The sequence below is a fragment of the Schistocerca piceifrons genome, chromosome 4, assembly GCF_021461385.2.
Source record: "Schistocerca piceifrons isolate TAMUIC-IGC-003096 chromosome 4, iqSchPice1.1, whole genome shotgun sequence".
NCBI classification, from domain to species: Eukaryota; Metazoa; Arthropoda; class Insecta; order Orthoptera; family Acrididae; genus Schistocerca; species Schistocerca piceifrons.
This window is the reverse complement of record NC_060141.1, coordinates 418,848,717-418,864,967: the sequence shown is the minus strand read 5'-3', so window position 1 is coordinate 418,864,967 and position 16,251 is coordinate 418,848,717. Positions and strand designations below refer to the sequence as shown.

Sequence of the window (16,251 nt, the reverse complement as noted above, 5' to 3'; positions counted from 1 at the left end):
TGACCACTCAGCTACCGGTGGTAGGTGGGAAGAAGGTGGGAATATCAAGAAGGTGGGAATTTAAGGAGATGGGACCTGGATAAACTGAAAGAACCAGAAGTTGTACAGAGTTTCAGGGAGAGCATAACGGAACAATTGACAGGAATGGGGGAAAGAAATACGGTAGAAGAAGAATGGGTAGCTTTGAGGGATGAAGTAGTGAAGGCAGCAGAGGATCAAGTAGGTAAAAAGACGAGGGCTAGTAGAAATCCTTGGGTAACAGAAGAAATATTGAATTTAATTGATGAAAGGAGAAAATATAAAAATGCAGTAAATGAAGCAGGCAAAAAGGAATACAAACATCTCAAAAATGAGATCGACAGGAAGTGCAAAATGGCTAAGCAGGGATGGCTAGAGGACAAATGTAAGGATGTAGAGGCTTATCTCATTAGGGCTAAGATAGATACTGCCTACAGGAAAATTAAAGAGACCTTTGGAGATAAGAGAACCACTTGCATGAACATCAAGAGCTCAGATGGAAACCCAGTTCTAAGCAAGGAAGGGAAAGCAGAAAGGTGGAAGGAGTATATAGAGGGTCTATACAAGGGCGATGTACTTGAGGACAATATTATGGAAATAGACGAGGATGTAGATGAAGATAAAATGGGAGATACAATACTGCGTGAAGAGTTTGACAGAGCACTGAAAGACCTGAGTCGAAACAAGGCCCCGGGAGTAGACAACATTCCATTAGAACTACTTGGTGAGCAAGATGTATTAAACAGGCGAAATACCCTCAGACTTCAAGAAGAATATAATAATTCCAATCCCAAAGAAAGCAGGTGTTGACAGATGTGAAAATTACCGAACAATCAGTTTAATAAGCCACAGCTGCAAAATACTAACACGAATTCTTTACAGTAGAAGCCAACCTAGGGGAAGATCAGTTTGGATTCCTTAGAAATACTGGAACACGTGAGGCAATACTGACCTTACGACTTATCTGAGAAGAAAGATTAAGGAAAGGCAAACTTACATTTCTAGCATTTGTAGACTTAGAGAAAGCTTTTGACAATGTTGACTGGAATACTCTCTTTCAAATTCTAAAGGAGGCAGGGGTAAAATACAGGGAGCAAAAGGCTATTTACAATTTGTACAGAAACCAGATGGCAGTTACAAGAGTCGAGGGACATGAAAGGGAAGCAGTGGTTGGGAAGGGAGTAAGACAGGGTTGTAGCCTCTCCCCGATGTTATTCAATCTGTATATTGAGCAAGCAGTAAAGGAAACAAAAGAAAAATTCGGAGTAGGTATTAAAATCCATGGAGAAGAAATAAAAACTTTGAGATTCGCCGATGACATTGTAATTCTGTCAGAGACAGCAAAGGACTTGGAAGAGCAGTTGAATGGAATGGACAGTGTCTTGAAAGGAGGATATAAGATGAACATCAACAAAAGCAAAACGAGGATAATGGAATGTAGTCGAATTAAGTCGGGTGATGCTGAGGGAATTAGATTAGGAAATGAGACACTTAAAGTAGTAAAGGAGGTTTGCTATTTGGGGAGCAAAATAACTGGTGATGGTCAAAGTAGAGAGGATATAAAATGTATACTGGCAATGGCAAGGAAAGCGTTTCAGAAGAAGAGAAATTTGTTTACATCGAGTATAGATTTAAGTGTCAGGAAGTCATTTCTGAAAGTATTTGTATGGAGTGTAGCCATGTATGAAAGTGAAACATGGACAATAAATAGTTTGGACAAGAAGAGAATAGAAGCTTTCGAAATGTGGTGCTACAGAAGAATGCTGAAGATTAGATGGGTAGAGCACATAACTAATGAGGAAGTATTGAATAGGATTGGGGAGAAGAGAAGTTTGTGGCACAACTTGACCAGAAGAAGGGATCGGTTGGTAGGACATGTTCTGAGGCATCAAGGAATCACCAATTTAGTATTGGAGGGCAGCGTAGAGGGTAAAAATCGTAGAGGGAGACCAAGAGATGAATACACTAAGCAGATTGAGAAGGATGCAGGTTGCAGTAGCTACTGGGATATGAAAAAGCTTGCACAGGATAGAGTAGCATGGAGAGCTGCATCAAACCAGTCTCAGGACTGAAGACCACAACAACAACAACATATACATCCTGACAGAATTTAGTAAAGCTGATAATAAGATTAAAACTATGTGGGATATTGTAAAATGGGAAACATGACAGCCAATCAGTGTACAAGATACCATGACAATTAAACTGAGCGACAATGTTGTGGCTGACAGTTCACAAGCTGTGAATAATTTTAACAATCACTTTCGAAATGTGCCATCAAAAACAGAATTAAATGATTCAGTTGAGGAAGCAAGAGAATATATTAAAAATGTCAGTCCAAAAAACTTTTGAAGTTAATAGAATTTTAAGAATTCTAAAAAAAAAAAATAGATGCTTGTATGGTGTTGACAGAATTTCAAACAGAATTTTGAAAATTGCTCTAACTTAATAAGTAATGTTCTTAGTGATATGTATAATGCATCACTGCCACAGGGAATTTTTCCACATATATTACGTTATACAACTGTTAAACCTCTTCATAAGAAAGGAGACAAGAAAGACTTAGATAACTATCACCCAATTTCCTTACTGACATCTCTTTCCAAAATATTCGAAAAAGTAATTACTACCAGTAACCTCAATTTCAAGTAGGAACACTTTACTTAGCATATCACAGTTTGGATTCCAGAAGGGTTGCTCAATGGTGAATGCTATTTGTACATTCACTCAGCGAATATTAAAAGCTATAAATAATAAAATTTTGCCAGTTGCAATTTTTTTGTGATCTTTCCAAAGTGTGTGATTATTTAGACCATTCTACACTCTTAGAAGAACTCAGGTTTTATGGAATCGAGGGCTGTATATACAAATGATTTTAATCATACTTAACAAACAGAATGAAAAATTTGTGCCAAATAATTCAAACAATGTTGAAAGGTAGAAAAGTTTAGTGACTAGGAAGAAATCACAGAGGGAGTCCCATAGGGTTCAATTTCAGGTCCACTCCTGTTCCTTACATGCATGTGAATGACTGTCCATTTAACATTCAACAACAAGAAATGGTACTTTTTGCAAACAATACTAGTGTTATAATAAATCCTATTTGAGAGAAAGCAATGAAAGACATTTTTAATGATGTTTTTCAAAGCATTATTAAGTGGTTCTCAGAAAATGCACTCTCCCTAAATATTGAGATTCAGTTCTGTACAACAATTAGAATCATACCAACAGTTGATATAGCACATGACCAGGAGTCAATAAATGGGGCAGAATGCTCAAAATTTTTGCATGTATATATTGATGGAAAGAAGAGTATTTCTGAGCTTCTCATACAAAAGTTCAGTTATTTCTGCTCTTCATATAATTTCTGGTCTTAGAAACAAACAAATCAACCTTGTGACATATTACCATTCAGTAATGTTTTATGGAGTAATTTTCTGGGGTAATTCACAATTCTGATTGCACAAAAGAGAGTAGTAAGAATAATATGTGGTGTTCACCTACATACTTCACGTGCATTTTAACTGGCACCATCACAATACATTTATTTGCTAACAAAATTCATCCTAAATAATCCATTACATCCTGAGAAGAACAGTGATGTCCATACCTACAACACTAGAGATAAAAATGTTTATTATGTATTATTAAAGTTGTCAGTGGCTCGGAAAGAAGTTCAGCATGCAGCACAAAAATTTTTAATTATTTTCCCAATTACATAAAATGTTTGACAGGTAGCAAAGCAAGTTTTAAATCCAATATGAAATCATTTCTGCTGGATGACTCCATCTATTCCATGTACAAATTTCTATTTAAAAGCTGGTAGCCTGAGAGGGGCCCCTTGTTTGTGAGAGTACTTGCATAAGTAGGACTAAAAAATATGCTTATTGGTGTTAAAACCAGTCAATTACTGCAAATTCAGTCATTCCACACCACTTCAATAAAAGAATCATTCAAATAATCTCTGGAATATGCAAGTAACTGACTGGCTAACTAACTAACTCAGTGCAATATGGATGCTAACCACCATATCACAGAGGTTGTAGAACTCGAGTTATTAAGCCCTGCGTGAGATACTCCACGTGCCATATTTCAGCTGGACAAAGTGTGACCACATCGGACAATGAAGATATGAGCCACATTCGAAGAATGGTGGGTAACATTGTCATATTGGTCTGCACATTTGCCTGGCTTGTCACACATTGACCAGGTCAGCAATATGAATGGTTAGCAAGGTATTTCTTGTGGTCCTCCAGTAACTGCTCATAATGTTTTTGCACTCACATTAAAACTGAGTGGATGAAAGTGGCTCCAGACAATGTCCACACTCTTTAACTTATTGCCATAATAGTTAAAGGCCCTGATTGTAGCACAGGAGGACTCATTACTGTACTGAATTCTTGAAAATCAGACATAATGTTCAGTTCTGTAGTCCTAATCTTTTGTGGGTTGTCATATACCAAATCTGTGATTTGGAGTTCATTTCAGTCGCATGTATGCTTGGTGTTGAACATTTGCAAATGTTAGTGTAGTTTGATTCGTAAAGATTATTCAGTAAAGGCCACATCTCTTAGTTGCTACTGCAGGAGCTAAGATTAATGGCAGTTCCTGATCACTGTATAACTACAAAATCAGACATTAATATACTGCTAATGTTTTTGTAAACATTGAAGAACACAGATTTAGTAAGTATTGTAGTAATTGTTCTGAAATTGAAACTTAGAATTTACTGCCATGATGTTTTCTTGAAATTTATCATGCAGTTATATCTCATTGTGAATGTACACAACTACTTTCACAGCTTGAATGCAAACATACTGTCTGATTTTTGGGTGGAACATGAATTTCTCGGTAAACTATAGCATGTGTGTGTGAATATTGGAAGTGTAATCTGTAAGATGGATGTCAACAGAGAAGTGTATATGCTCACAGTGCATAGAATGAAGATAGGGTGAGGAGATTTATAATATTAAATAGGACTAAAGTTTGACTGAGATGGTAAATGGTTATTTTAGCTTAATCAAAGTCCAGATGATAGACACAGGTCAGCTATAAACTTGAAACAACAGTTACATATTTGTTAATCATTTCAGTGTAGATACTTGAAAAGCAATATCTAAACATGTTCACATAGGCTCTAACCTCAACTCATTTCTCCTATTATGTCTGATGTTTTTGGAACTTGAATTATACAGACATGTGCTATACTTTTTCCAAACAAACTATTTCAGGCAATTTTCAGAGGTTGAATTAAGAATGACACTGCAAACTTTATCTCAACATATGTCATAAGTGGAGTTTTTCTGAGTGATTAATAGTATATGAAACTTTTCTTTGTGTATTGCAGAATGATCTAGGACAAACCTCACAAACAAACTGAGTCTTTCAGTAGATATAAGATTCCTGTTCATAGTGAAGAGAACATGGCTTCAATTATCATCCATTCTGCCATCACAAATTCCAAATGAGCTACTTTGTCCTTTGTAGTACATCCCTTTGATTAGAATGTCCTGAAAGTACCCTTGATTAGAAGGTAACCATCTTTGCTCTTGGCTACTTTGCTTGTGTATTCTCTCCCTTAGGTGAAATGCTAGAAGCAGATACTAGGAAGCATGAAAAATAATTATCATAGCTAATATTGAAGTTTTCTGAAATTTATACATATTTGTTTAAACAGACTAGGTTTATTAAAGTGGCTTTTATTAGTTAAAGATAGGATAATAGCTGGAGTATATAAAATATAATGATATTTAAGACAATTTTTCACCTGTCACTTAAAAGGTTGAAGTTGCCATTAAGTACTGCTGTTCTGCCAGGGTTTTTAAATGAAATAAGCTGCTCAAAAAAAGTTTTGATTACCTGCATATCCATGGACATCTGTATGATTAGATTCAGTTAGAACAAGGAATGAAAGAATAAATCTTATGAAACTAAAAAGAAATAAATGTGCTATGAAACTAAAACATAGCATTAACCAAATTAAGGCAGTTTGTTCAAAAATGGACATCTTCACTCATTCGTGAAATCAAAAGTTGCTGTTGGGTAACATTTAATACAGTGTTGCCACATCACATGCACTGTCAAATGCTTGGATCCCCCTGGCATACTGCACATGATGCAGTCCAGACATTGTTGCCCAAGCCTGTCCCACTCTTTGATGATTGCTCTCATGACATCTTTCAGTGTGTGAGAAGAGTTCTTGGAATGATGCAATTCAAACTTTAGCTGACATCAGATGTGTTTAATTGGATTCATGGCAGCAGATATAGGCAATTCCATTTAGTTGAGTCCTGCTGCATGGAGGAAGGTGTTCGTGAGATGGGCACATTAATTTCATGCAGTATCATCTTCAAAGAAGGATCCAGCTCAAAAAAGTCGACTGTAGGTCTGGATAATAGGTTGGAGCATAATATTCTGATATTATACATCCCCGTACAGTTATAAGAATGACACCCATTCAAGATAACAGTCCGAAACATGACTGTTCCACCTCTCTGCTGAACCCGTGTTACTGCAAGCCAGGGATGTGTGTTGGCACCTGGCTACCTCAGTACTCATTTATGACAATCACTAGACATCAAACAAATCTTGCATATGTTGTTGTTGTTGTGGTCTTCAGTTCTGAGACTGGTTTGATGCAGCTCTCCATGCTACTCTATCCTGTGCAAGCTTTTTCATCTCCCAGTACCTACTGCAACCTACATCCTTCTGAATCTGCTTAGTGTATTCATCTCTTGGTCTCCCTCTACGATTTTTACCCTCCACGCTGCCCTCCAATACTAAATTGGTGATCCCTTGATGCCTCAGAACATGTCCTACCAACCGATCCCTTCTTCTGGTCAAGTTGTGCCACAAACTTCTCTTCTCCCCAATCCTATTCAATACTTCCTCATTAGTTATGTGATCTACCCATCTAACCTTCAGCATTCTTCTGTAGCACCACATTTCGAAAGCTTCTATTCTCTTCTTGTCCAAACTATTTATCGTCCATGTTTCACTTCCATACATGGCTACACTCCATACGAATACTTTCAGAAATGACTTCCTGACACTTAAATCAATACTGGATGTTAACAAATTTCTCTTCTTCAGAAACGCTTTCCTTGCCATTGCCAGCCTACATTTTGTATCCTCTCTACTTCGACCATCATCAGTTATTTTGCTCCCCAAATAGCAAAACTCCTTTACTACTTTAAGTGCCTCATTTCCTAATCTAATTCCCTCAGCATCACCCGACTTAATTAGACTACATTCCATTATCCTTGTTTTGCTTTTGTTGATGTTCATCTTATATCCTCCTTTCAAGACACTGTCCATTCCATTCAACTGCTCTTCCAAGTCCTTTGCTGTCTCTGACAGAATTACAATGTCATCGGCGAACCTCAAAGTTTTTATTTCTTCTCCATGAATTTTAATAACTACTCCGAATTTTTCTTTTGTTTCCTTTACTGCTTGCTCAATATACAGATTGAACAACATCGGGGAGAGGCTACAACCCTGTCTTACTCCCTTCCCAACAACTGCTTCCCTTTCATGTCCCTCGACTCTTATAACTGCCATCTGGTTTCTGTACAAATTGAAAATAGCCTTTTGCTCCCTGTATTTTACCCCCTGCCACCTTTAGAATTTGAAAGAGAGTACTCCAGTCAACATTGTCAAAAGCTTTCTCTAAGTCTACAAATGCTAGAAACGTAGGTTTGCCTTTCCTTAATCTTTCTTCTAAGATAAGTCGTAAGGTCAGTATTGCCTCACGTGTTCCAGTGTTTCTACGGAATCCAAACTGATCTTCCCCGAGGTTGGCTTCTACTAGTTTTTCCATTCGTCTGTAAAGAATTCGTGTTAGTATTTTGCAGCTGTGACTTATTAAGCTGATAGTTCGGTAATTTTCACATCTGTCAACACCTGCTTTCTTTGGGATTGGAATTATTATATTCTTCTTGAAGTCTGAGGGTATTTCGCCAGTTTCATACATCTTGCTCACCAGATGGTAGAGTTTTGTCAGGACTGGCTCTCCCACGGCCGTCAGTAGTTCCAATGGAATATTGTCTACTCCGGGGGCCTTGTTTCGACTCAGGTCATTCAGTGCTCTGTCAAACTCTTCACGCAGTATCGTATCTCCCATTTCATCTTCATCTACATCCTCTTCCATTTCCATAATATTTTCCTCAAGTACATCGCCCTTGTATAGACCCTCTATATACTCCTTCCACCTTTCTGCTTTCCCTTCTTTGCTTAGAACTGGGTTTCCATCTGAGCTCTTGATATTCATACAAGTGTTTCTCCTTTCTCCAAAGGTCTCTTTAATTTTCCTGTAGGCGGTATCTATCTTACCCCTAGTGAGATAGGCCTCTACATCCTTACATTTGTCCTCTAGCCATCCCTGCTTAGCCATTTTGCACTTCCTGTCGATCTCATTTTTGAGACGTTTGTATTCCTTTTTGCCTGTTTCACTTACTGCATTTTTATATTTTCTCCTTGCATCAATCAAATTCAATATTTCTTCTGTTACCCAAGGATTTCTACTAGCCCTCGTCTTTTTACCTACTTGATCCTCTGCTGCCTTCACTACTTCATCCCTCAAAGCTACCCATTCTTCTTCTACTGTATTTATTTCCCCCATTCCTGTCAATTGCTCCCTTATGCTCTCCCTGAATCTCTGTACAACCTCTGGTTCTTTTAGTTTATCCAGGTCCCATCTCCTTAAATTCCCACCTTTTTGCAGTTTCTTCAGTTTTAATCTACAGGTCATAACCAATAGATTGTGGTCAGAGTCCACATCTGCCCCTGGAAATGTCTTACAATTTAAAACCTGGTTCCTAAATCTCTGTCTTACCATTATATAATCTATCTGATACCTTTTAGTATCTCCAGGGTTCTTCCATGTATACAACCTTCTTTCATGATTCTTAAACCAAGTGTTAGCTATGATTATGTTGTGCTCTGTGCAAAATTCTAGCAGGCGGCTTCCTCTTTCATTTCTGTCCCCTAATCCATATTCACCTACTATGTTTCCTTCTCTCCCTTTTCCTACACTCGAATTCCAGTCACCCATGACTATTAAATTTTCGTCTCCCTTCACAATCTGAATAATTTCTTTTATTTCATCATACATTTCTTCAATTTCTTCGTCATCTGCAGAGCTAGTTGGCATATAAACTTGTACTACTGTAGTAGGTGTGGGCTTCGTATCTATCTTGGCCACAATAATGCGTTCACTATGCTGTTTGTAGTAGCTCACCCGCATTCCTATTTTCCTATTCATTATTAAACCTACTCCTGCATTACCCCTATTTGATTTTGTGTTTATAACCCTGTAGTCACCTGACCAGAAGTCTTGTTCCTCCTGCCACCGAACTTCACTAATTCCCACTATATCTAACTTCAACCTATCCATTTCCCTTTTTAAATTTTCTAACCTACCTGCTCGATTAAGGGATCTGACATTCCACGCTCCGATCCGTAGAACGCCAGTTTTCTTTCTCCTGATAACGACATCCTCTTGAGTAGTCCCCACCCGGAGATCCGAATGGGGGACTATTTTACCTCCGGAATATTTTACCCAAGAGGACGCCATCATCATGTAATCATACAGTAAAGCTGCATGCCCTCGGGAAAAATTACGGCTGTAGTTTCCCTTTGCTTTCAGCCGTTCGCAGTACCAGCACAGCAAGGCCGTTTTGGTTATTGTTACAAGGCCAGATCAGTCAATCATCCAGACTGTTGCAACTACTGAAAAGGCTGCTGCCCCTCTTCAGGAACCACACGTTTGTCTGGCCTCTCAACAGATACCCCTCCGTTGTGGTTGCACCTACGGTACGGCAATCTGTATCGCTGAGGCACGCAAGCCTCCCCACCAACGGCAAGGTCCATGGTTCATGGTTGCATATATAAGTGAGCAAAATGTGGCACCAATGATCCAGGTTCCACTCCATGTTTTCTCTACCCCACATTCTTTATGCACTATTGTGCTGGTAGGTTTGTACATTTTTAAATGCACATCAAGTGGCCAAATTGATTGATTGAAGATAGTTGCATAGTTACAAGTGGTATTTTATGATAGCAGTCATCAGCTGCTGTTGTGAATGCAAGTGAACAACTATGAGGCAAGTTTTCAGTATTTGGTTGAAAGACTGAATTGTGTTGTTGAGGTGCATACCAATCAAGTGAGCAACTTCCTACACAGACAAGCCCTCGTGCTGTAAAGTAACACACCATTTATACTTTAAATCACCTTTTGAGGAGCATTGACAGGCTTAACAGAGTACATGAGCTGCAGTGCAGAGTTGCTGATTGGGAACGTAGCAAGCTTTAATGAACTGCACTCAGAATGCAGGTTCATTTTTACTTCTGTTATACTAGTTGCTGTACATAATGATTTCCTGTGGTCAAAAGAGTCTGACAAAGATGTGTACTACACTAAAATAAAAGCTATGCAACTCATGAGGGTAGTGGAAAATTTTTTTTGAGCAGCTTATGATAAGTTATTTAAAAAAAACCATAATTATAAATACAATCTGGGGATCTGTAAATGCGCATGGTAATCATTTTTACTGTTGTTATTTCAACAGTTGTGACCTCAGTACCTCTCAGTGGCCAACTTATAAACGAGAAATTGGACAACATTTTGCAACTTCACATACTGAGATACTTGATCAGTCATGAAAAATTCATCATAAAACCATTGTACTACCTTTCATTGCCAATATTGGTGGAAAAATAAGGTAATTGTGTACATTTTCCATTACATGTCACTAAATTTATGGCCTTGAAATAGCTTTAAAAAAATAAAATAAATAATTAATCAGAAATCTCAGTCTAGCAATTGTGAACCATTTTCAGTTTAATATATTTATCTCACTGAGAGTAAGAGAGTCTAATTTTACGCCAAATTCTATAGATGAGTTTACAACTGATGTCAGAGGCAACAGAAAATTTCCAAACGCAACAGTGAAAATATAAATAGATATTTGTAACACAGTATAACATGTGCTAAATAGTGTGTTTTTGCTTACCAATATATATATATGAGATAAGAAAGTTCTAGCAGACTGCAAACACTTTAGAAGCAACAGAGACCACTCACCAAATAGTAGAAGCATTGAATTGCATGAAAGAGCTTGCAAGCAGGAGAGAGAGGGGGGTTGGGGGCAGGGTGGGGGGGAGTAGCTGGCACCTCATAGGGAGTCAGAAGGTATTCAGGTTTGGGTACAGTGTGTTAGCAGAGATTGAGACCAGGAGGATTATGAGAGCAAAGGATGTGCTTCAAGGATAACAGTTATCTGTGTAGTGCAGAAAAGCTGATTTGACAAAAAAGTAACACCAAAGTTGGTCATAAAATGAAATGATTTTTCCCTGTCTCTGTTAATAACTTATGTCAATATATTGCTCATATCATATGAAATTCCTTCAGTTCATAGAATGGGTGCTCTAGTTGTCAGCTGTAACTCCAGAAGTCTAGATCTATTTATTTTGCCTCTGGTGTTGTGATGGATATCTTCTCTTGCACTTAACATAAAGTAGTACAGCACAAATATAGAGGTTTGTAATTGAAGGTATTTTCATGTTGACAAAGAGGGGTCAGCAACAACTTTCCAGCATCTGTGATATGGCTGGAGTGTCACCATAACAACAGACTGAAAGAAATGTGAAACTAAAAAAAAAAAAAACAAAAAAACAATGTAAGCCATCCTTAGATACTCATCCATGACTAAACCTACCAATTTCTATGTAGATAGGACACTCATGCTGTATTTCTAAAATATTTTACTTATTTGACTTCTATGAGTTCAGAGGATCATAGTGGAAGGTTCTGCATTTTGTCAGGGTTACAGAGTGGTTTATTAGGTGCAAACCAATTCTTTGCCCAGCCCAGGGTTCCCTGCAAAGCATAGTGCAACACTATAGCATTACCAGATAAATGACAGAGGCCCAATATAACTGAACAAATCATTAATATCCACTCTGAAGAAAAATAGCCCCATGAGTGCACCCTGCAGTCATTACTTCCTTCACAGCAGAGTGCTGTTGTTTAAATAGGAGTGAATTACAGCTACAGATAATTTACTTATCCAGTAAATTCGAATTTTGAAAGCAGTAAGTCATCTGTTGATAACCAAACTGACTTGTGCAGAGAGTATTAAATTTTTAAAATGTTTGCACAATTGATCGTGTATTGAAGACTCCTAACTTTTTAGAGAAGACTGGGATTATAGGAACAGGTCAGTAATTTTGTGAAGGCATGAGCTTATTTGTCAACAAGTCAGGTACATTTTTTTTTCCTCTCTTTTAATTGTGTGATTAAATACCACATAATATTTTGCAGAATCGGTGAGGAAAGGAACATATAGGAAATACTGACAAGAGTAAGGGACAGGATGATAGGACATCTGTTACAATATCAGGAAATAACTTCAGTGATACTAAAGGGAGCTGTAGAGGATAAAAACTGTAGAGCAAGACAGAGATTGGAAATCAGGACATGGAGGACAGAGGACATAGGCTGCAATTGCCACTCTGAGATGAAAAGGTTGACACAGGAGAGGAATTCATGGCAATCCACATCAAACTAGTCAGGAGACCCATGACTCAAAAAATAGACATTCATACTTTTGGAGTAGGAGGATTTAGAAACATCTGTGGATGTGATAATATCCTAGTGAAATTCATACTTCCAAGGGATCTCTGCATGCAGAAGATCTGTTGTATTGATTTTGCATCTCTGTTGCTTTCTGAGTTCAGACATGAGTGATTTCAGTCATTTGGATTGAACATTCTTGTATGTTGATAGGAGTACACTCTTGTCTTATGGTTATCCCATGCTACCTGGCACTTGATGGGAGTATATGTGTTCATGTGATACTCTTTTTAGCTAGAGTAAGTCTGTCTTTGTAGTGTTTCTTGCACTTCAGGGAGCAATAGGCTATACATGTGGTGTTTTCTACTTGGTTCCACCGCAACAAGAGCTTTTATAAATTCTAAGCAATATGAGGATCTCTTTCTTAATATGAGCCAGGTCATCAGAATTAAATTTACCCAAATATTTGGGCAGATCTTCTCAAGTGGTTAACAATAGTGATATAAATCAATGAATCTTTACAATAAATGATCAAAAAGAAGTTCCTCAGATTATTAATTTGAGTTTCATACCCCAAGCCCCAACTTACATCTCTTAGATAATTTATGATCACATTAATATAGACCTCTAACCCATACAACACATTGCTCAATATTTAGTAGCGTGTTTGCATCTAAATGAGAATGTTGTTCAAAACAGATTGAGAGAAGGTATTTTATCATGTTCAGCAAAGCATCCCTCTCCCATGATACTTAGTTTGTACATACTCTTGAGAAGGTAATAATAATATTATCTCAACAGACATTCATACAAATTGGTCAGTAGTTTGTGAAATACTAATTTAAAGATCTGAAAAGTTTTTTTAAAAAAATCACCACAGATGTTGACATTAATTTCAGATTTTCAAATCTGCCATCCTAGATTAAAATTTTTCCCAACGCTTATTTCCATCTGCACTGGAAGATCTGTATAAACTGACAAGAACAATATTCTCTTCTCTCTATCTTATACAGCAAAATTCTGCATCAGGATGAAATTTCATAGTGGTAAGACACTGGGTTTGAATGTGGAAAGATGGTGGTCCAAATTCCTGTGCAGACATCCAGTTTTAGGGGTTCTATGATTTCCCTAAATTGTTCCTTTGAAAATGTATGGCAGATTTCTTTCTATAGTTCAAGCCTCTACTCTTATCTCTAACGACATCAACATCGATGGGAAATTGTAACCTAACTCTCTTTCCTTCCTTCCTTCATCAAGCTCAGTTCAGTACAAGTTTACAAATATCTTTGCAAATGTAAATGAATCTTTAACAAATTTCCAGAACCTGTATATTTTCTTATACTTCTACTCATAATGGCTCCACTAACAGACCCATGTGGGATGTAAAACTAATTTTGATTGTTAACTAATGTTTTGACTCACACGCAATATGTCAACATTTTCAATGCAACAGACACGTTCTAATTCTAACATTATTCCTGATGCAGAGAATATTAACTTTCAATAGTGTAACTTTTCTTTATTTCTGTCATTCTTTTTCTGCAGTCAACATTCTTATCAGTAGAACACCTCATTTGTGATGCGTGTGGGCTACAGTCTCAGTACATCACATTATAAATTTATATTTGGACAAGAGGACTGAGATAAGTTTAATTCAGTTACTTGGTAAATAATCAGCCTGTCACATTTCTTCAAGTTTTAGCCTTCTTTGTGTTTCTTTATTCAGGTGTTAAGCTCATTTTTAGGACACAGATTATGTTTATTGTTAAAATGGTGAATAAGAGTAGTAATGGGTGAGTGAGTAAATATGACTAATTGAATTTGTATTTTACAGCTTTTCAAGTTTTATTTCACATACACAATAAACAGCAGCCCTTTTTGTTAGATGACATTTTGTGGTATTAGTACATATTTACAACCATATTGCAATCAATGTTGGATTAAACAATTATATTTACATCTGAGGAAGTTCCATTTGATACGTCTTCCTAATTCCCAATAACGAGATGCTCTTCCTGATAATTTATGAAACAGGTTGCACATTTGGCTCATCACCTATTGTAATGGAGTGCACATTATCTGGTAGTGATGACCCTCACTCCAGAACAGAAATTCAGGAATCAGCAGTCTGTGACCTGCTTGCAAACTTGTGTGAGGCATTCCTTATGAAAGGAGGCATCCAACAGTTGGGGAAGGAGGGGGGAGGTGGGGGGTGTGTCACCAGTCATTCCTTATTGTCCATTGCTTACATCCAGATTTCTTTCCACTGAGCCCAACTCTATTTTGACAGTAAGATGGCAACACATTGGGGAGTGGGATACTGAAGTTCAATGTGTGTAAAGCAGACCATAGCTCTTGATTTGTTACCGGTACTTCTCAAAGTGCCCTGGACCCAGCAGCTAACTGCCAGCTTCTCCCCAGCTTTACTAGGCAGAGATGAGTGTCTTTGATGGCCTGGGCTTCTCTATCTGTTGTCTTGATCAGATATGGCTTGAGATCTGGAGCTCATGAAGAATTTCGCAGTACCAATACGCCTCATTCGTTCCAGAGCCCAGAGCACAGAATGTAGCTTCACATCAGATACTGTAAATCCATTTGGTAAATCAGACTTGAAGGAGGTAGCCTTTAGTGTTGTCATGATGGGTGGGCCCCTCTCATTCATTTTTAACCTTCCCGTAACATATCCCTCTCTCCTTGCTGAGGAAGGAACAATTAGTTTGGAAAGGTACTTGGTATATAGAAGCAGATATGTTATATGTGTGTTGGCGGCACTGACAATTCTTCTTAAGATAAATACTGGCCAGAAACGTCAGTTAGCTTTTTTGTTTTGATACACTTATTTTTTTATAATGTGTATAAGTATTTATGGCTCTCTGCATTTCTCTCGAAGCAAAAAATTAAAATAATCCAAGAATTTTATTTAAGTTCCAGAAATAAAGAAATGTTTAATTGAATTCATTATTGTATAATGTCTCTCCAAATTAAGTGAGTGCCATTTTAACCCTTTGTTATTTTCAGACAATTATGTGGAGAGAGAGAGAGAGAGAGAGAGAGAGAGAGAGAGAGAGAGAGAGAAAAGAAAACGTACCACCAAAATTCCACAATGCAAGTTTGTTAAGCTTTTACTATGGAAAATTATTTTTTTTTGCAGGAAGTTCGTGCACATTTATACTCAATGTGGAGTGGTGGTGATATGGCTTTCATGAGGGTGCCAGAATCAGCTGAGTTACCAGATGGTCCAAGTCATACTGATAATTGAACTTAAAAAAACTTTTAACTATAAATGTTGTGTGCATGTGATTTTAAAGGTACAAATTATGAGATTGTTTAATATAGTTTATGAATGTTCATATTTCTTCTTTATAAACTGTGGTGCTATACCATTGCAGATGTCACCCATAATAAAAGAGATCTTCCTTATTGCTATATTTTTCTATTATATTTGAGAGAGTGTTTGAACTGGCTTTATTTGAAAGATTGTTTCAAAGTGTTTTTCCTTTATTATATAGTCTTATACCATTTTAGTGAGCAACTTCTGAATCTAGAAGAAAACACTAAGTTCTTTAATGCTGCCCCAAAAATTTAAAACTGTTTCCCTTTCAAATAATTACTAGCAGATTTTAAATATAATGTTGTACATACGTATGTGTGTAGTAAAG

At 37.3% G+C, this 16,251-nt stretch overlaps 1 protein-coding gene across 3 annotated transcripts in view; it reads left to right on the top strand.

Annotated features, from left to right (window-relative positions):
- The window catches only part of LOC124795017, a 237,859-nt gene extending 221,865 nt beyond the window's left edge, over positions 1-15,994 (top strand). The window contains exons 9-10 of one of the 3 annotated variants that reach the window (XR_007016637.1): positions 10,587-10,739; positions 15,744-15,862. Coding sequence is in view for 2 of the 3 variants with exons in the window: in XM_047258782.1 (XP_047114738.1) it covers positions 15,744-15,851 (108 nt within the window). In the remaining variant the exon portion in view is untranslated. Of the gene's footprint in view, positions 1-10,586; positions 10,740-15,743 lie in introns of all 3 variants that reach the window. The other 2 variants (XM_047258782.1, XM_047258781.1) reach the window with 2 other exon arrangements.
- Positions 15,995-16,251: the final 257 nt, after the last annotated feature.